The 22061-nt window shown below is 42.2% G+C and overlaps 2 protein-coding genes across 4 annotated transcripts in view; one reads left to right on the top strand and one right to left on the bottom strand.

The window, feature by feature from the left end:
* The window catches only part of CTPS2 (CTP synthase 2), a 107724-nt gene that overhangs the window by 41292 nt on the left and 44371 nt on the right, over positions 1-22061 (top strand). For all 3 annotated transcript variants that reach the window (XM_041742156.1, XM_041742154.1, XM_041742155.1), the window contains 2 exons: positions 1200-1262; positions 1368-1411. In XM_041742156.1, the coding sequence (XP_041598090.1) occupies positions 1200-1262; positions 1368-1411 (107 nt within the window). The remainder of the gene's footprint in view (positions 1-1199; positions 1263-1367; positions 1412-22061) is intronic.
* Positions 13226-18519, bottom strand: S100G (S100 calcium binding protein G). Its single transcript, XM_041742157.1, has 3 exons — positions 18429-18519; positions 17899-18042; positions 13226-13492 (listed from the first exon to the last, which is right to left on the bottom strand). Exons 1-3 carry the CDS (start codon positions 18516-18518, stop codon positions 13388-13390), a joined length of 339 nt encoding a protein of 112 aa, XP_041598091.1. The 5' UTR covers position 18519; the 3' UTR covers positions 13226-13387.

The following is a 22061-nucleotide window of genomic DNA, read 5'->3' as shown; positions in this document are numbered from 1 at the left end:
CAATGGGGTAAAGGCAACTCTGCAGGTGGGGATTGGGGCAGGGGCAGGGGTGTGGGAAGGGGTGTGGGAAGGGAAGTGGGGAGAGGCTGTGTTTTGCCCTCTGCGTGGCTGTACTGGTGGGCTTATGAGTGAGGGGACTGGCTTCCGTGCCTTTTACAGTATCTGCACACTATATTCATTTTCCCCACTGCCTCCTGTCCTTTGAATGGCTTCCTTCATGGTCTCCACTTGGGATCCATTTTCAAGAGAGAAGCCAGGAATAGTTCGATGCCTTGCTCCCTTGCTTTGTTGTAGCCCTCATCTGGCCACTGTCTTCTTCTGAGGTCATCTTGTTTGGTTTTTGTCTAAATGCGCTTAGTGTTCTTCAGATAGTTTCCACCGTATAGAATGGTTTGCAGCTCTTCAGCTTTCTCTTTTAACACCACATCCCTTTCTGCCTTAGCCATATAGAACTTTCACAAGTGTCTCCCCGCACCCCTGCAAAGCACTGAGCTGTTTCACACTCACCAACTTTTGCTCTAGTGTGCCAAGTATATGGTTGCTCTTCTCTGATGAGTTCCTCGTATAGCTTAGATATGTCTATAAAAGCATCTGGAATGCTCCTTGGCCTTTGTCTCACGGAGAGAATCGGTGGATGTGGAGGTGGGGGGAGGGCCCATCCCTGTGGCAGCGGGCTTGGGGCTACGCAGGTGTTTGCTTTCTGGTTCAGTTCCATCCTGCCCCTCCCTTCTACGCTGTCCACGGTGCTCAGGCCTGCGTGGAGAGGCCCGCCCCCCACCCCCACACCGCTGCTGCCCCCCAGCAGCCTGGCACACACTTCCGGCTCCTTAGATCCCAGTCTGCTGGCCAGCCTGAGGTTGCCCTCTGAGGAGAGGGCATGTGAAGTCCACCTCTTGAGTCGGGATGTTGTTAGATAGTCTTGGAAGGCACCAGATGCTCTGGGATAGCCCCACAACCCACACATACACTGCAATTTTGGACCTTGCCCTGTCTTCTCTTGCCCTTTCCTGCCCTCAAATTCCTTCTTCCTCAAGTCCCGGGAATGGGGGAGAGTCGAATCCCCTCACCTGCCTCTGCCACAGAGGTTCGGAGTGCGGAGGGTCCAGCTGTTAACCCGGCAGGCAGTCTTGCCCTCTCGGAGTGTTACGAAGTAATACAGAGTATGTTCATTTGCTTTATATATATGTTTTCTCGAATAGGAGTTTGCCTCGGGATGCAACTGGCAGTGATAGAGTTTGCAAGAAACTGCCTTAACTTGAAAGGTAGGCCTGCTGTTTGCTAATACCCTTTTATTAAACAAATTCTCATTACTTCAAATATTTTTCAGCAATACTGGTGAATGATTGACCTCATTTCTTAATCTTCAGATGCTGATTCCACGGAATTTGAGCCAAATGCCCGTGTTCCTGTGGTAAGTGGTTTGTTTATCTGTCTGGGCTGGGCCATTGTCATTTTGTTTCTGGCTCTGTCCTTACAACGTCAGGACATTTGGGGCGCCTGGATGGCTCAGTGATTGAGCATCTGCCTTTGGCTCAGGTCGTTATCCTGGGGTCCCGGGATCGAGTCCTGCATCGGGCTCCCCACAGGGAGCCTGCTTCTCCCTCTGCCTGTGTCTCTGCCTGTCTCTGTGTGTCTCTCATGAATAAATAGATAAAATCTTTCAACAAAAACCCCATCAGGACATTTTGAATTAGACATGATTTTATTATTATTATTCCTACTGCTACTTTTACTTTTATGTCAAACTGCTGTGCTCTCAATAGTCCCTCTTGTCAGCTGTGCCTTGAAGAAACACACAGTCCAGGTCTGATCTCTCTTTGTAGCAGTTTTCAAGCATAGTGTTTAGGAAAGGATGAAATCCACTGTAACAACAGTTTATAACAGCTAATACAAATAAACGGGCTGTCCTGTCTCTAGACTCATCCCGTGTCCACCTGGTCTCCACAGTGGCAGTCATCTGCCTTTCTAAAATGAAGGTGATGACCTTCCTTGCACTGCTCCTCATCTTCCACTTATTTTTTTTCCTATAAAATATTCAGTACAAGGTTCTTGGCTGGGACTGAAGGCCACTGTGCTCTGTCACCTGTGGCTTTGCTACATCAGTCCCCCATATCCATGGGGAATACGTGCCAAGACTCTCAGTATATGCCTCGAAACTGTGGATGGTACCCAGCCCAATATATACTCTATATAATTCAAGTGGAGGTGTCCCCATCCCTCCCACGCTTGGGGTCTATGTTTGGACAATCTGAATGATGTTTTTAAATGTATCCTGAGATTCCCTATACCTGAGATGTCCCACCTTCCTGCAACCTTCCTTTCCATGGAATTTCAATAAAACCAGTGAAGAATTTAATTAAAAAAGTATACCAAGGGATCCCTGGGTGGCGCAGCGGTTTGGCGCCTGCCTTTGGCCCAGGGCGCGATCCTGGAGACCCGGGATCGAATCCCACATCGGGCTCCCGGTGCATGGAGCCTGCTTCTCCCTCTGCCTATGTCTCTGCCTCTCTCTCTCTCTCTGTGTGACTATCATAAATTAAAAAAAAAAAAAAAAAAAAAGTATGCCAAACCTGATGATTAACAACTTCCTTGGAAGCCTATCCTGACCTCCGTTCTTTCCTTCCCTCTACCTTCTGTGCTTCATAACTACCCACTCTGTCAGAGTGCCTGCCTCATCATTGTGATCGCTTTTTTAAAAGTTTATTTATTATTTATTTTACTAATTTCTACACTCAACGTGGGACTAGAACTCACGACCCTGATCAAGAGTTGCATGCTCTTCCTACTGAGCCAGCTAGGCACCCTGTGGTCACCTTTTTTTTTTTTTATAAAGATTTTATTTATTTATTTGAGAGAGAGAGAGAGCTGATAAGCATGTGAGCAGGGGGAGGGGCACGGGGAGAGGGAGAAGCAGGCTCCCCATTGAGCAGGGAGCCCTACAAGGGGCTCGATCCCAGGACTTCGGGATCAAGACCTGAGCCGAAGGCAGATGCTTAACAGACTGAGCCACCCAGGCTCTCCCCTTGATCGCTTTTTAAAACAGTTTTATTGAGATATAATTTATATACCATAAAATTTAGCCAATCAAAATGCATAATTCAATGGCTTTTAGTATATTCACAGATCTGTGAGACTGTAATCCCAATCAAATTTGAGACCATTCTCCTTACCTCAAAAGGAATCTCACACCCCTTAGCTGACACTGCCAACATACTCTCACCCATAGCCCTAGGCAACCATTAATCTGTTTTGTGTTTCTATAGATTTGCCTATTCTGGACATTTCGCATAAATGGCCTCATACAATATGTGGCCTTTCCTGACTGACTTCTTTCACTTACTATAATGTTGTCAAGGTCTGTGTATGTTATAGCATCTATCAGTACTTTGTTTCTTTTTATTGCTGAATAATATTCCATTATATTATAACAGATTTTATTAATCTGTTCATCCACTGATGGACATTTAGGTTCTTTCCATTTTTTGACTGTTATGAATAATGCTGCTATGGCCATTGGTATATAAGTTATGATGTGGACATGTTTTCATTTCATTTGGGTATATACACCTAGGAGTGGAATTGTAGGCCATATGGTGACTGTTTAAGCTTTTGAGGAACTGTCCCACTGTTTTCTTTTCTTTTTTTTTTTTTGTCCCACTGTTTTCTACAGTGGCTGCAACAACTTATATTCCCACTAGGGTTCCAGTTTCTTCGTATCCTCAACACTTGTTATTGTCTATCTTTTTTTTTTTTTTTTAAGATTTCCTTTTTAAGGAATCTATACCCAACGTGGGACTCAAACTCACAACCCTGGAATCAAGAGTTACGTGCTCTACTGACTGAGCTACCCAGACGCCCCATTGTTATCTGTCTTTTTGATTATAGCCATCCCCATGGGTGTGAAGTTGTATTTCTTTGTGGCTTTTTTTTTTTTTAAGATTTTATTTATTTATTCATGAGCAACACAGAGAGAGAAGCAGAGACATAGGCAGAGGGAGAAGCAGGCTCCATGCAGGGAGCCCAATGTGGGACTCAATCCCAGGACTGGGACCTTGGGATCACGCCCTGAGCCAAAGGCAGATGCTCAACCGCTGAGCCAGCCAGGTGTCCCTCCTTGTGGCTTTGATTTGCATTTCCCTGATAGCTGAGGATATTGAGCATCTTTTCATGTGCTTATTGGCCACTTATATATCATCTTTGGAGAAATGTCTATTCAGGTCCTTTGCCTGTTTTTAAGTTGAGTTATTTGTCTTTGTATTATTAGGTTGTAAGAGTTCCTTACGTATTCTAAATACAAGTTCCTTATTAGATATATAATTTGCACTATTGACATTTTGGGGCTGGATTATTCTTTGTGGTGGGCCACTATCCTGTGTACTTACTGTAGAATATTCAGGAGCATCCTTGCCCTCGACCCACTAGATGTCAGTAGTACACTCCTCCCAACCCCTAATTGTGACACTAAAAATTCCTCCCAAACATCCCCTGGGGGCACAAGCAAAAAAGCCCTCACTGAGAACCCCTGATTTTTAGAAATCCATTTTTGTTCCTCTCTCCTCTGTCCTATTCCCTCCCTTCCTTTATAGTAGTCATTAATTTTATTTTTCATAGGTTATCTTTCTTTTTTAGATAGGTTACCATTTAAAAAATCTAAGTAAAATATCTACTTGTAACCCCCCTCTCCTCCTAGATAAATGGTAGCATGCTCTGCACATTTTTTTCTGTCTTGCTTTTTTAACTTAACATTATATGCTGGAGATCACTCCATGGAAGGATATAGAGATATTCTTCACTCCTTTTTATAGCTTGCAATTCGGACCATAATGAACCATAACTTCCCAGCCAGATGGTACTTCTAAGCCCTATGCTCAGAAGACCTGATACTAGTGAAGAGTTCCTTATGAGGCTTTATTATAAACATATTTCCTGACTAATGGCTGAAATGGCTGTGCAGGCAAATCATGGCTTTTCTTTCCTAAGATAATACTTTGGGATAGGAAGTGATTTTTTGTGGGGAGGGTGAGGGGGGGGGGGTGCTAGGAAGGAATTTTACCACTAGGTGCCACTGTTAGATAGCTTTGGCAGGGTTAATTCTCGGCTGACTATTCTTTGCACTGTGTGTGTGTGTGTGTGTGAGAGAGAGAGAGAGAGAGAGAGAGAGAGAGAGAGAGAACCATTGTACTCACACATGTATTTATTTCCTTTTAAACAAATACATTGGCTAGCATGCTTGAGACACTGTGCCTCCTTGCTTTTTGTACTGATCACTCCCTGTCGGGGCACAGGGAACTTCCCCGTGCCTCCCATCATTTATTTTACCAGTCTCATACTGATGAATATTTAGGTTGTGTACATTATTTTGCTACTTTAAATCATGTTGCAAATTAGTATCCGTGTACATATGTCCTTGTGCCCCTGCATGCACACTTCTATGGGATGAGTTCCTAGAAGGGGAATTACTAAGTCTGAGGATCTGTGCATTTTGCATTTTGATAGCTTCTATACTCATAAGTGAGATGGGAACAATAAAACCTAATTGCTACTGAACATCTTTATGGCCTGCGATCAGTTTGTTAGAGAAAAATAGCCTTGAGAGGCAGCATTTGTGCTGATGGTGAGAAGTCCTATTAAGGAAAAAGGCTAAGGGAATAGAATCACCAGGCAGCAGATACCAGGCAGCCTGGGGAAGAAATTGCTTAAACTTGAGCAAACAACAATGACTTATAGTGGGTAGTGGTCATTCTGGCCCTTCCAGCTAAAAAAGTAAATAATTTGGAAACCAGGAGCCTACTCTAAGGTATTATTTGGTGTTAAAATCTGTTTCATAGGTGTGGAGGATGAAAAATAATTTTTACTCCTCCCTTCTAGGTTCTTGGCTGAGACCCCTCTTTCCCAAAAGATTAACAGAACAAAAACAAAGGAAGCTTAATAACCTGTATACCTCCTGTGTACATGGGAGAAACCCAGGAAAACCGAGTGACTCTTACAAACGGCTTATGCCATCATGTTAAATAACCTCTCCAGCTAAAAACAAAAGATGATGTTGGGAGTGGGGTGAGGTTAGCTGGCAAAACACAGTCAACAAAGGTATGATTGTTATGCAGATTTAAACCCACGCTTTCTCCATTCATAATGAGTTTCTAGAGATTAAGTCATCCTCTTCCTGGTACAGAGTAGGAGACACCCTTCCAGATGGAGATTTGTCTTTTACATATAAATGTTCTTCCAACGGTAATAAAGACAGGGGCATCCGGGGGAGAGATATCTAAGAGGAGGTATCTCTTATCCACAAAAAGGAAAAATAGGGCAGCCCCGGTGGCGCCTGCAGCCCAGGGTGTGATCCTGGAGACTCGGGATCGAGTCCCACATCAGGCCTGCTTCTCCCTCTGCCTGTGTCTCTGCCTCTCTCTCTAGCTTTGTCTCTATGAATAAATAAATAAAATCTTAAAAAAAAAGAGAGAGAGAAATAGATTTTTTCTCTAAGAGTGAAGGTAGACTCTGAGAGTACTAGGAGAGCGTGAATAGAATTTATTTTATTGTGCCATTTCTCTGCTTAATCCATAAGGTGAAACAGAAGGCTCTGGGAATTTGCAGGATATTTAGGGTTCTTTAAAGGTTTTTTTTTTTTTTTTTTAAGATTTTATTTATTTATTCATGAGAGACACAGAGAGGCAGAGACACAGGCAGAGAGGGAAGCAGGCTCCATGCAGGGAGCCCCATATCGGACTCGATCCCGGGACTCTGGGACCATGCCCTGAGCTGAAGGCAGGCGCTCCACTGCTAAGTCACCCAGGCGTCCCCGAATATTTAGGGTTCTATTAGCGAGTCTGATTTTTTGGCTTGCTTCAGAGTGGGTTTACCTGCTTTTTGGACAAGGCTTGCCAGGAACACAGCTATAGGTGACTTGCATTCTGACTCTATCAATCACATGGCTGCTGACAACACCCTTGACCTTGAATTTGGCTTCAGATCTCCAGTTCATGTGAAGGATAGTTCCCCGCATTGTATACTTTATATGTAGAATATTTTGGGGTTTTGGGACATATACAGGAAGAATGATCTCAATCCAATATTTAGGTATGTGGCTATGCTTCATTTTTAGCATTGCTTTTCTCTTTATTGAAAATAGTAACAGGGGATCCCTGGGTGGCTCAGCGGTTTAGCGCCTGCCTTCTGCCCAGGGCATGATTCTGGAGTCCCGGGATCGAGTCCCACATTGGGTTCCCTGCGTGGAGCCTGCTTCTCCCTCTGCCTGTGTCTCTGCCTCTCTCTCTCTCTCATGGATAAATAAATGAAATCTAAAAAAAAAAAAAAAAAAAGAAAGAAAGAAAATAGTAACTAAAAAACCCTGTATTTATGTAAGATATAACACTCAAGGAAAGCAAAATCTGTGTTTCACCTTCATACACATCAGTACACACGTGTACACTTGGATCATAGTATTGGTACAGAAAAGTGAGAAATTTGAAGCACTTTAAGCAGATGGAAATGGGCCTTGGAAGTTGTGATATTTGATACTATTTCAATTTTAGTTATTCTAGATATGACTTCTTTTTTACCCCTTTTTGATCCAGGGATTTTCAAAATGAAAATTAATTTCACATCCGACAGTGGATTTGTGGAATAGTTACATATAATTAAAAGTCGATTCAGGTGAAGAGTAATTTCTGTTATACATTAAGCATAATTAATGCATAACATTTTCCTACCTCTAGATGAAGCTCTGTTTGAAATATTTTTTCTTCCATGTTATTTTTCAGCAACTTTATATGGAAAGCAAATTAAGAGGCATTAAAACAAACCAGACAGCCACTTAGAGTAACCTTTCAGGTGACTTTTTATTTCTTTGAGACTGCTTGGCATTTAGAACATTGAGCATCTCCCAACTAACAAACAAATGACTTCATAGTCATTTGTAGCTTCATTTAGGCTAAAGAACTTTTCTTCCCATCAAAGCAGCTGTGAAGAAGATAGCTATACTATGGGTAAAATAGCCTTTTATGGACCAGTTTGGGAGCCGAATAGTCATTTAATCCTGTCTCTGTGGGGGCGGTAGGTTCAGAGTTGATATTGGCTGTTAGCCATAGAAATTGCTTTGTACCTGGAGAAAGAAAAATTCTTCCAGGCATGATGGCTGGCATCTAATGGCTAGGGTATCTTCTCCACCCAAGTGGGCCTACTTTTTAAAAGGAGATAGCGCGCAGTGCTTGAAAGGAGCCCCCATTAGTGAATCACAAGGGTAGTCTATAATTTTAACAATAAATGACTAAATGAGTACTTCAAACCTAATGTATTCGAAGGCTTTTGTACCTTGAGCTCAATGGGAAATGCCTTAGGAATAGGTATTTCAACCACTTGAAAGATTTTTCTGCAGTAGAAATAACTGGATGCTAGTGGAAAGAGATGATTAAAAAGAAAAAAGTCACTGTACATTTAGAGCTTGTCCACTTAAGTGCAGTCCCAAATATTGTGCATTACAAATGAAGTGCTGCCACAACCCTGCTTTAAGTTTAGTTGGGGATTCGAGACATACACTGGTGAAACATAAAACCAAATATATGGGTGGTATGTGCATTATATGCACATTAATGCTAGCAGAGTTGGCAGCTGGAACTTTCTGCTGTGATAGTATGTTCTGTATTTGTGCCATCCAGTGTGATAGCCACTAGCCACGTGGGGCTATGGAGCACTTGAAATGTTGCTAGTGTGGCCAAGGAACTGAACTTTAAATATTATTTATTTATTTATTTTTAAAGATTTTATTTATTTATTCATGACAGGCAGAGAGAGAGAGAGGCAGAGACACAGGCAGAGGGAGAACCAGGCTCCATGGAGGGAGTGCAATGTGGGACTCGATCCCGGGTCTCCAGGATCATGCCCTGGGCTGAAGGTGGCACTAAACCGTTGAGCCACCCGGGCTGCCCTATTTTATTTTATTTTTAAAGATTTTATTTATTCATTCATGAGAGACACAGAGAGAGAGAGGCAGAGACATAGGCAGAGGGAGGAGAAGCAGGCTGCATGCAGGGAGCCTGATATGGGACTCAATCCCGGGACCCCAGGATCACTCCCTGAGCCGAAGGCAGACACTTAGCCACTGAGCCACCCAGGCGTCGCTAAATTTTATTAATTTTAATTGATTTGATTAATACTTAAAAATCCAGAGTTTAGAAAAAATACTGTGGGTTAGATTAAGAAGGGAAGGTTGTCAAAGGCTCGGAGACTTCATAGAGTGGAGGGGAGACATAGGCTAGGCCAGAATGTCTAAGATTTGCTCATAAAATACCACGTAGCTTGGTTGAAGCATGTGGCTCCTGTAGGGAAGTAGAGAGAAATAAGAGAGATTGGTATGGATTTGTGGGCATTCTTGAGTATCAGAGTCAAAATTAATCCTGAAGGCCCTAGGGAACCAATAAGATAATGCCAGTCAACTGTGACATATTATGCAAATACCATACTCATTGCTGAAGACTTTCCAATAGAATGAGTGCTTTAGGAGAATTCAGCTGGCATGGGATTGAGAGAGATGAGACGGGAGAGAAGACTCCAGGCATGGCATTTCGTTGAGTCTTGAGGCAGCCTGCAGTCTAAGGAGCTGGATCAGAGCAGGAGTTAGAGTAGAAAGATCTGGCTGCTATAGCAGCTTTATGGAATGGATCAACAAGAATTAGTGACTGGATAGTCAAGAATCATTCGTTCAGCAATATCTATTGAACCCGTCCCATGTGCCAGGTTCTGAGCTAGACTTGGGGATATATCAGTGAAAGAACAGGTAAAAAATCCTTGTCCTGGTGGAGCCTGTAGTCTAGTGAGGATTGAAGTTTCATGGCTGACAAATGCTGGTACTGTGTATTCAAGAGGAAATTCGAGTGAATCCTGTTTGATGTGGGAGATGAGATCAGTGTTGGAAACTAGGCCAAGAAAGCCAACGAAGTAGACGTACATACACCCGTACTACATATGACACTCCATATATTTTCACCCTCATCCTCAAATGATAATTTGTCCAAGTCAGTAAACCTCAGCCAGGTGAAGATATCTCTCCCTTGTGTTTCCTGTGTGTTGCTCCCCATCCCTTCCTTTGAGGCCTTGCTAGTTTGCCCCACTTGCCCTGGGGACCCTCTGCCCAGCCCCAATCTTCACTCTGGGACCACTCCCCATCCTTGGCAGCCTCATTGTGGGTACCACCTCCTCTACCACATTCACATCACCTTATGACTCCTATACCTTTCTACTCCCTTTCTGACCTTGGTTTATCATGGCAACCAAGGGCTTTCATGATCTGAAGCCAGTGTGTACTCTTTATTTCTTATAGCTGACTTTCCACACTAAATGTAGTATGTGTATTTCTGAACAACATTGTACTTACATGTGTGTTTACTTGGGGTTTTTTTTCTCTCTCTCTTTTTAAGAAATATTTATTTATTTAAGTGATCTCTTCACCCAATGCAGGGCTTGAACTCATGTCCCAGAGATCAAGAGTCGCATGCTCTTCCGACTGAGCCAGCTGGGTGCCCTGTGTTTTCTCTCTTTTGGATAGCCCAGTGCTGCCTCTTCCCTGTAGGTTCCCCTCAAGGCTCTTCCTACAAATCCCAGTTGGAAATACTACTTTTTTGATTAAGCCTTTCCCTGACCTGATCCCAGACTTGCCAACTTAGGAGGATCTCAGAGGTCTAGAAATTTATATCTCTTACGGCATCCTCTGTAATACCTTGCCCATAGTAGTTGCTTTATATATTTTGGAGTTGAAAGAGTTAACATATATTTACTCTGTGAGGGGCTGATTGAGAGCCAGAACACAGGCTGAAATGGGAAGCTAGCATGATCTAGATATTAGAACTCAACAAAGCACCTGCAACAAAAAATAAAACCCCAAATCATAGACTAATGTTGGTTATTAATAAAGATGTGAAAATATTTTAATTAATTTATTTGACAGAGAGAGCACAAGCAGGGGGAGCAGTAGGCAGAGAGAGAGGGAGAAGCAGACTACCCACTGAGCAGGGAGCTCGATGTGGGGCTCAATCCCAGGATTCTGGGATCATGACCTGAGCCAAAGGCAGATGCGTAACAGACCAAGCCACTTAGGTGCCCTGAGATGTAAAAATCTTAAATAAATTATTAGAATGCCAGGACACCTGGATGACTCAGCGGTTGAGCCTCTGCCTTTGGCTCAGTACATGATCCTGAAATACCAGGATTGAGCCCCACAGCGGACTCCTGCATTGAGCCTGCTTCTCTTCCCTCTGCCTGTGTCTCTGCCTCTCTCTGTGTCTCTCATGAATAAATAAGTAAATAAAATCTTTAAAAAAATATTAGAATGCCTAATTTAACAGTATTAAACAATAATTGATCATGACTAGACAGCGTGTTTGTCCTGGAGATTGAATTGATTGACACATTCTATTGATCAGACAAAAGAAAGAACTCCCATATCAGCGTAGTTGCTTGGCAGGCAGTCTACAGAACCCAAACTCTTGTTCTCACAATCTCATAACAAACTAGGAAGAGAAGATGAGTTCTTATTTTTTTAAGCTTTTATTTATGTATTTGAGAAAGAGTACGTGAGTTTAGGGCGGGTCAGAGGGAGAGTGACAAGCCGACTCCGTACTGAGGACAGAGCTTGATCTAGGGCTCTATCTCATGACCCTGAGATCATAACCTGAGACAAAATCAAGAGTTGGATGCTTACCAGACTGAGCCACCCAGGCACCTGAAGAAAGGGACTTCTTAAACCAGAGAAAGACTACCTTTTACAAACCAATATCAGGCAGTAAACTCAATGGGAAAATAGTGGGGGATTCCTATTAAAACTAGGAATGAATAAAAGATGCACAGTATTGTGAGTAATAAAGTTTTTTTTGTTGTTGTTGTTGCTTTTTTTTGTTTTGTTTTTTTAGTAATAAAGTTTTTTAAATGAGACCAACTTGGGATCCCTGGGTGGCGCAGCGGTTTAGCGCCTGCCTTTGGCCCAGGGCGCGATCCTGGAGACCCGGGATCGAATCCCACGTCGGGCTCCCAGTGCATGGAGCCTGCTTCTCCCTCTGCCTATGTCTCTGCCTCTCTCTCTCTCTCTCTGTGACTATCATAAATAAAAAAATTAAAAAAAAAAATTAAAAAAAAAATGAGAGCAACTAATGCTCTTTGGAGAATGGCATTCTCCTCCTGGCATTCTCCTGCCTTTTTGTAGATTTTTTGAATCAATACAACCTTTCAGAGAATCAATTAGATGGTCTGTTTCACAAATCATAAAAATATTCCTAACCTCTGACTCAGACATTTACTTCTCAGAAATTCTCCTAAGGAAATGTGGTATATTGATGGAGATATGAACAGGTACTCATTATAGCATTATTTAGAAGAATAGGAAATGGCAACAATCAAAATGTCCCACAATGGGGAAATAGTTAAGACTATTATGGGTATCCCTGCAGTGGAATATAATTAGTCATTAGAAATGTTTAAGGCTTTTGATGCAATGACAATGCTCTTGTATTGAATTAGAATGATACAGATTGTATTTAAACATTTCTTCGCTGTGTATAAAAATCTCCCTTGTTTCTCAGTAGTAGGGTTAGAAGTCATTTTTCTTTTTTTTGGTTAAATTCCTCTCTGACACTCCGCCTCCCTCCTTCCCCCCAGCTAGACTCAGCAAGTGGAATTTGAGGGTTCACTGTTTCTCAGCTCCTAACAGTCCCAGCAGCACAGGCTGTGGGAGCCGGGAGGGCCCTATGTCTTCCTGTCCCTTTTGTTTTACGCATCACATGCCACAACCAAGGCCACCCCTCAGTGATGGAGCAGAAGTGACTCTTGGTCCTGTAATGCTTCTACTCTCTGAGAAGGTCAATGATTCAAAAAACATGGTGAGTCCTGGAGGTGACTTTAAAGACAAATGTCTGTTTTTTGAAGGCTGCTCCTTACTAGCTGTTCACTAGAGTTGGAATTGGAAATGATATGAGCACTGAGTGGCTGGGGAGGGAGAGTGGGAACAGGGCTATTCTGGTGGAAGGCTGGAGTAAGGGCGTTGGTTTGGCATGTCAGAATTCTTTCTAAGCCTGACACTGTCTTTGCTTAGATCTTGAACTAGGCCAAGTCTTAGTGAAGATCATGAACTATTCTCAGCCTTTCTTAAAAAAAAAAAAAAAAAGATATAAAATTAGATGCATTAGACTAAGGTTACTTTCAAATCTATTAAGCCATGGGGGTCAGTATTTGACAAGGAGAGACATGTCTAAGAATTTCTTTATTAACAGTGTTTGGACCTCACCACCAGATCATTATAATTGCAAGAATTAAACAGACATTAGCTATTGTGTATAGAATGGGGCCACATCCCAGGTGCTCTTCTTTTGGTGCTAGGAATGATATATTGTTTTGGTTTTTTCCTTCACTGGGATATCTTCTTCACTAACACCTGGAATTCTTCGAAACTAACTTCTCCATCTCCATTCTTGTCCAGTTCTTGAAAAAGGTCATCTAGGGTGCTGGGACCCTGGTTTTAGGTGAGAAGGATGGGAAAGGGGAGAGGAGAGAAAATGAATCAGTTACTACTACCCATTTTCCGAAGTTAGAGACACTGAGTCTGTGTTCCAATAAGGCAGCTCTGAGGTTTTGATTACTTGCCGCTGATGGTTGGAGATAGAAAAACCAACTTTATCTCCATGTCACCGAACTGGCTACCTGGTTTTTCCTATATCACACATTTATCTTAAAAAAAAAAAAAAAAAAGATTTTACGGGATCCCTGGGTGGCTCAGCGGATTAGCGCCTGCCTTCGGCCCAGGGCGTGATCCTGGAGTCCCGGGATCGAGTCCCACGTTGGGCTTCCTGCATGGAGCCTGCTTCTCCCTCTGCCTTTGTCTCTGCCTCTCTCTCTCTCTCTCTCTCTCTCTGTGTGTGTGTCTCCCATGAATAAATAAATAAATTCTTTGAAAAAAAAAGATTTTATTTATTTCGAGAGAGAGAGAGAGAGAGAGAAAGCGAGAGAGGGAGCGAGCACGTGCTAGTAGGGAGGGGCAGAGAGAGAGAGACAGAGAGAGAGAGAGAGAGAATCTCAAACAGACTCCTCACTGAGAATGGAGTCCTACTCCCGGGTTTGATCCCATGACCCTGAGATCATGACCTGAGCCGAAATCAAGAGTCAGAGGCTCAATCGACTGAGCCATCTAGGTGCCCCACACATTTATGATTATTATTTTTTAAATTTTTATTTATTTATAATAGTCACACAGAGAGAGAGAGAGAGGCAGAGACATAGGCAGAGGGAGAAGCAGGCTCCATGCACCGGGAGCCTGATGTGGGATTCGATCCCGGGTCTCCAGGATCGCGCCCTGGGCCAAAGGCAGGCGCCAAACCGCTGCGTCACCCAGGGATCCTCACATTTATTATTTTAATATTGATAATGTGTATTTTAATATACAGTTGACTGTTGAACAATGCAAGGGTTACAGGCACCAACCCCCTACACAGTCAAAAATCTGAGGATAACTTTTGCCCCCCCTCAATCTTAATGATTAAGACCCTACTGTTGACCAGAAGCCTTCCTGATAACATATACAGTTAATTAACACATATTATGTATGTTATATGTATTAAATACTGTATCTTACAATAAAGTAAGCTAGAGAAAAGTGTTATTACAGAGATCAAAGGAAGAAAAAATACACTTATAGACTGTACTGTAAAAAAATCTGTGTATAAGAGGACCCATGTAGTACAAAGCCATGTTGTATAAGGGTAAACTGTAATTGGTTATTTGTGCAATCTTAAGTATTTTTCTTTATGCCTCTAAAAACATTCTTTTGGGAAGTAATCTGAGGGCTTCGCTGGACTGCTGAGGAGCCCATGGCCCAAGACAGTTGAGGCTTCTTGCCCCAAGGTTTTTCCTGGGAGCTGGCTCTGTGTTGGGCTCCAGGGCTGAGCCAGCATGTGACTCGAGGCAGCAGGGTGCCATGGGCTTTCTGTAGCCTGTGCATTGCTCCCAACTACCTCGTGGGGGAGATCCACTTTCCAGATTGGGGAGCTGTGCTCTGAGACAGGGCCCAGAGGGCTCGAGGCTCCAACATTGACTCTAGAGCTCAAGCTCTTACCTAGGATCCACACCAGTTTTTCCCAAATCCCTGGGTTGCCACCCACCTGTGCTCTGTGCAGGATGACTGGATCAGTGGTTCTCACACATTGGCATGCATCAGAGCCACCAGATGGGCTTGCTGACCTTAGTAAATACAGATTGACAGGTCCCACTCCCAGAGTTTCTGATTCACTAGGCCCAGGGTGGGGCCCGAGAATCTGTATTTCCAACAGGTTCCCAGGTGATGTTGATGCTGGTGATCCAGGACTGATCACCCTTGGAGAACCACTGCTTGAGATGTTACAAGAGATCATGTGACGCTTGACTCCCTTTTTACTACGATAGTCCTGTAGTATCTTGAGCAGACTTAATTTTTGTCTCTGGCCTAAAACTCAAATCTTAAAGCCATTAGAGCTCTGCCTTTCAGGTAGGAATTTATCTGCGGCCAAACAGTACCTAGGAAATTCACTGAAATAGCAATTTAGGTTGTAAGTCAGCTTCAAATTTTTTAAAAATTGTGGTAGCATTTACCTTTTTAACTGTTTTAGTACAGTTCGGTACTGTTAAGTGTGTTGACATTGTTGTACAACTGATCTCCACATCAAGATATCTTTTAACCATTAAGATTCCTGTAAAGACATTTGATACTTTGGTGTGATCAGAAGACCGAACTGAGTTAGTTACTCAGCATTTGTTGTATACATACCAAACACTTGTCCTGAAGCATTTACAAGATTCTAAACCATACAAGGCAATGATGGAAAGAGTAGCGCTTGGAAAACCTTAGTAATCCTTATGGAAATATAATCAGGTACATGATTTTGTAAGCAGATTTTTAAAAACTTACCATTAGTCTTCCTACCTTTATTCAAATTCTAAGTCATACATGCTTTTTGTAGGAAATACATAAGCCATGGGAAAATATAGAAAAATTCCCCAGTCTTAACTTTTATTTTATTTTATTTATTTTTTTTTTTTTTAATTTTTATTTATTTATGATAGTCACAGAGAGATAGAGAGAGAGAGGCAGAGGCACAGGCAGAGGGAGAAGCAGGCTCCATGCACCGGGAGCCCGACGTGGGATTCGATCCCGGGTCTCCAGGATCGCGCCCTGGGCCAAAGGCAGGCGCCAAACCGCTGCGCCACCCAGGGATCCCCCCAGTCTTAACTTTTAAAACAACTTGTTTGAGTAGACTGCCTAGGCTTTCCTATCAGATTATTATTTGTCTTTCTTTTATTATTATTATTATTACTTCCTATTATTATATTTCTTCCTTTTGAAAAAATTTCAGAGTGTGTTTTAGAATTTAATCTTTCTCAGAAATCTTTGTTGTAATTTTTAATTTAATTTAATTAAAAAAAAGTCTCTTCGGGCAGCCGGGGTGGCTCAGCGGTTTAGTGCCTGGGGCCTGATCCGGGAGACCAGAGACCGAGTCCCACATTGGTCTACCTGCATGGAGCCTGCTTCTCCCTTTGCTTGTGTCTCTCTGTCTCTGTCTGTGTCTCTCATGAATAAATAAATAAAATCTTTAAAAATAAATAAATAAATAAATAAATAAATAAATAAATAAAATTTTAAAAAGTTCATCTGGGACACCCGGCTGGCTCAGTTGGTAGAGCGCTCGACTCTCAATCTCACGGTTGTGAGTTCAAGTCCCATGTTGGGCATAGGACTTACTTCAAAGCAAGTAAATAAAATAAAAATCAGCAAAGTTTTTTTTTTTTAAAGTCTCCTTTTCTGCTAGAGCCTTTAACCATTTTTAAAAGTTATTTTATATTTTCACTGTAAGCAAATGAGAAGAGATTGGATTAAAAAGTCATTGAATTCGGCTAGTTTTCTTTTTAGTACTAAAACCAGAAACCTCAACAACTACAACCAGAAAACTCCTCACACGTCATACTGATAGAAGGGAGATTTCTGGTTAAAATCTGGGCAGCAAATGCTCTCTTCTGAAGTTACAGCTAGATGGTGAACAAGTCAGGTGAGACAGTTGCACAGTCGCTTCCATTCTGAAGATGGTTTCTAGTTGCGGAGGAGAGAAAGGGTATTAGAGCAGGGAGGATCAGCCCACCTCTCTTCCTCGAACTATTGCCTCAAGATGCACTTTGGACAATTCTGGGACGGTTTTGACAAGAAACTGTCAGGCTAAAGAGATTTTAATCCCTTCCTGGAAGTTGTTTAGAAATGCATGGCTGCCTCATTAACACAGATTTAGGTGCTCAACACAAATTAACACAAATTTAAATGCTTTTAAATGCTTTTGAAATATAAATGGGTGTCGCCAGATGGCAATTTGTCAGCACAAAGTGGGTTTTCTCTGCAGATTGCCTAGTAAGTGCTGGTCTTCTTGACAGATCCTACCTCTAAAGATGAAGCACGTCCAAGACCAACTAATGTTCTTTTGCACACCTCTGTTTTCCTAAAAGCCTGGCCCCGAGCTGCTGAATCCAGGCTGTGTTTGCTTGGTGACCTGTGGGTCTTTTAGGCCTAGCTTCATAAAAGTGTGATCATGGCTTCCTTTTACTCTGGCTGGTGGGGAGAGTTCTGTGCCCAGGCTGTGGGGCATAGAAGGCTTAGCTCCTGCTTTCTAGGTGCATGCCATCTGAGACATGGCCTGCCACCAAGGAGGAAAGCACATGTTGAAGTGGCCTGAGTCAAGGGGTGCCCGCGCCTTGTTGGCCTTGGCTGCTGTGCTCTCTGCCCAGGAAGGGCCTGAGCTCCCTCTGATCAGTCCTGCCTTCCTCCTCCTCTCCTGCGTCCTCTCCACCCCCTCCCCTCCCTACCTCCTGGCCTTCGGAGGCCCGGACCCTGCAACAAAGAATACTCACTTTCAGTAAAGTAGGAAATTCCGCCTCAATCAGTAGCTTCAGCTCCGCCTTTGACAGCTGGTCTGGGTCACCTTCTTTGGCTGCGTATTTTTCAAAAATGCTCTTCAGTTCTTCGGGAGACTTTTTTACACTCATTTTGGTGTCCTGTAAATTGGGAAAGAGAGGAACTCACCAAAAAGCCGAAGTGAAGTTTTACACTGATGATTGCCCACGGTTTAGTGCCCTTGGGCTCTTTCCTTGGTGTAGTAAAAAGAATCATCTTAGTATGTTAAATGTCTGTACTTAGAGTACACCTGTTAGGAGATAGTCCCTGGAGCTAAATACTTTTATTAGTAATTGTGGCATTCTGCACTTCTTCTGGCCCTGGTCTGCATCCCTAGGCTGTGGTCTTGAAGAAAGCTGAGCACAGCTTTTAGCTTCTAAACTACTAGTAATATCTTTAGATGGCACAGACCTACTCTTTTCTCCTGACCATTATCACCATTCTGAGCGGACGCAGAAGAAGCACCAGGTAGTACTAAATCACTTACCTGGTTGCCTGGCAGCAAGGCAGCTAGAAGAATCAAGTAGGAGTGTGAAGAGTTGAGCAGGATCATGACTTTTATAGTCTTCACAGACATGCCACCCTGATTATGAAATTTTCCTTTTGTTTGCTATTTAGGGGTAATTATTAATGGTTTTTGAAACTCAAGCTTAAGACTGCATGAACCTCATAATTAAGGGCAAGAGCCAATAAATGGCCACCTCAACAGTTGCTTAATGGTTCAGAGTCCCAAGAGTAAACTTGGATTTTTTTTTCCTCCTTATATTATATTTTCCCTCCAATGTGGCTTTATGATATTTGCTCACTGTCAGAAAGCTTAACTGTGGAGGGTTGGATATTTTTCAGTATAGGTGCAGATTTAGGCTTGAAAGAAAAAAACTTTCTTTGCATCCAGGAAAAAAAATGTTTTAATGGATGGTCAATACCCTATGGTTTAAGAAATTGCAGTATGGCCATTGAAGTCCCTCTGATGTTTTGTACAGATTAGCTGCTTAAATATTAGAATACCTGAAAGAATGAACAAGCAGAAGTATCACTGAGATGCCGGCTTAAGAAGTAGGGAGAAGATACACAATGATCGGTGGTTTTATTTAGCAAAGCAAGATTACCAACTAGCACGGGGATTTTTCAGCTTTTTCATTATTTGTTGTTTCCATATCTGCTTTTTATTTCTCATTACCCCTTTCCTTACCACATATATGTATATGTAAATTGTTTTTATTGAAGTAAGGTTGACACACAATTTTACATTAGTTTCAGGTGTACAACTTTCCTCCTGCCCAAATATATTTTGTTGATCATTCTTAAAACTTGTGAAAACATTTGACTTACTTTTATTCAGTTGGAAATACTTCAGACTTGTGGAACTGCCAGGATTTAAAATTGGAGACTATATTTATTTCTATTGGAATGAGTTCCATGAAAGAACAAGGACATTTCCAGAGGACATTAATCTAATACGGATTGTAACTCACAATAAAGGTTTCCAGATTGACTTTAAGAGCTCTTATCAGCTTTTAAACACTTGCACGTTTCCACACTTGTACAATTTTCTCTGACCCTTCGTTGTATCATGTATATATTGAGGATTGTACCATTGGACTGTACTTTTATCTGACACTTTTCAGTTCTTAACTTCTAGGGCCTTATTTACCTTGGAGAACAAATGTGAAATCTAATAGCTTCTTAAAAACTTCCCCTGGGCAGCCCCAGTGGCTTAGCGGTTTAGTGCCGCCTTCAGCTCAGGGCGTGATCCTTGGAGACCTGGGATCGAGTCCCATGTTGGGCTCCCTGCGTGGAGCCTGCTTCTCCCTCTGCCTGTGTCTCTGCCTTTCTCTCTCTCTTTCTCTCTGTGTCTCTCATGAATGAATAAATAAAATCTTAAAAAAAAAAAAAAACCTTCCCACGAGGAGCACCTGGGTGGCTTTGTCTGTTAAGTGTCTGCCTTCTGCTCAGCTTGTGATCCCAAGGGTCCTGGGATCGAGCCCTGTATCATAGACCTGCATCATGGCAGCATCAGCATCAGGCTCCCTGCTCAGTGGGGAGTCTGCTTCTCCCTCTCCCTCTGCCTCTCCCCACCACTTGTGCTGTCTCTCTTTCCCTCTCTGTCTCAAATAAATGAAATCTTTAAAAAACAAAATAGAACAAACAAACAAACAAAAAAAACCACTTCCCACCAATCCTGAGCATTTGTCATTCTATGTAACTTCACTGTCCTTGTATATGTTATTCTTGCTTTTATTACAGGTTTGTTGACTTTGGTATTCACCAGTATTGAATATATATGAACTCACTTCTTGGAGTAAAGATAAGCTTTTTGGGTTTAGTTGTAAGATCTTTTTTAAAAATATTTTATTTATTTATTCATGCGAGAACACACACACACACACACACACACACAGAGAAAGAGAGAGAGAGAGAGAGAGAGAGAGAGAGGCAGAGACACAGGCAGAGGGAGAAGCAGGCTCTATGCAGGGAGCCCGATGTGGGACTCGATCCTGGGTCTCCAGGATCATGCCCCGGGCTGAAGGCAGCACTAAACCGCTGAGCCACCCGGGCTGCCCTAGTTGTAAGATCTTATGCAAAAAGATTCTGATTTTGGCAATGCATTTTAATCAAGATTTTAAAGAATTTCTGGTGTTTTTATACTTATGCTCTGTTTTACTTGGGAGGAAATCAGCTTTGTTGAACAATCATAGAAAAAATATCTTTTTCTTCCAACACCTTTTTAAAAATTTTCCAATCTACAGAAAAATTGCAAGAATAATCAGTGAATACCAACCTACCTTTTGCCCAGATTCATTGGAGAATCAGTTGCAGGCTGATTTACCCCCTAAATACCTTAGCATCTTATCTGCTAAGGACAAGGGCATTCTTCTATCCAACCACAACACCATTATCACAGACCAAATTAAAGTCTCTCCAAATGTGGAAATAGCATCTTAAATCAAGTGTTCTCTCAAATTACCACCTGTGGTAACATGGCAGTTGTTTTATTTCTTGAGTCTATATTGAAGAGATGTTTTTAATAACTATATAATGTATAACTGTATAATTTTAATAACGGTATATTATAGGATAGATATGTGTTATGTGTAACACATGGCATGTATATATGGTGTATGTGTGTGTGTATGTGATAGTAAGTCTAAAAGAAACATTCGGGACAGTTTTGGTTAACAGTCTTTAAGCCTACACATGTATAGTTTCAAGGAACACCTTTGATTAAAAGAGGCCCAGTGCTGGGGCACCTGGCTAACTTGGTCGGTAGAGCAAGCAACTCTTGATCTCGGGGTTGTAAGTTTGAGCCCCATGTTGGGTGTAGAGATTACTTAAAAAGAAAATCTTAAAAAAAATTTAAAAGGCCCAATGCTATTTTTTGTCAGAACTTATGCTTGTAGTAAATGCTAACAGAACTTGAAAAACAACCTCTGGGTTTTAAATTTTCACTTGCTCACCTGTGCCAGGCACATCTCTCATCTCTTATGTTTCTCTTTACCTCTGAGCTCAACTGTAAGGATAAACCTGCAGGGGGAAACACGAAATCCGCCAATAGATATTCTCATGAAACATTAACTAAAAATATATGGAGATAGGCGATAAACACAGGGTGTGTTCAAAAGAGTGCATGTTGATACCAGGGAAGGGGGAGAATGACAGGCACAAGATTGGTGATGGAAAAATGAAGAGGCAAAGGTTTTTTTATCACCTCTCCATTCAATTGCTTGATCTTTGGACAGACTTAAGTCTGGATGGCCCAGTTGGTTAAGCGTCAGACTCTTGATTTCAGCTCAGGTCATGATCTTAGGGTTATGAGATGGAGCTCCAAGTTGGGCTCTGTGCTCAGTAAGGAGTCTGCTTGAGACTCTCTCCTCTCCCTCTGCCCATCCCCCTGCTTATGCATTCTTTGTCTCTCTCTCTCTCTCTCTTTCTCGCTCTCTCAAATAAATAAATAAATCTTCCCTAAAAATTTAAAGATCCTGTGGTTACTTTGGGCCCACTCAGATAACCTAGGGCAGCTTTCCCATCTCAAGAGCCTTAATTTTCTCATGTCTGCAAAGTCTCTTTTGCCAGGTTAGGTAACATATTCACAGGTTCCAAGGACTAGGGCGTTGCCCTC

Source organism: Vulpes lagopus, chromosome X (genome assembly GCF_018345385.1).
Source record: "Vulpes lagopus strain Blue_001 chromosome X, ASM1834538v1, whole genome shotgun sequence".
NCBI classification, from domain to species: Eukaryota; Metazoa; Chordata; class Mammalia; order Carnivora; family Canidae; genus Vulpes; species Vulpes lagopus.
The sequence above is the reverse complement of the archived record's forward strand: the minus strand, read 5'-3'. Positions and strand labels throughout refer to the sequence as shown.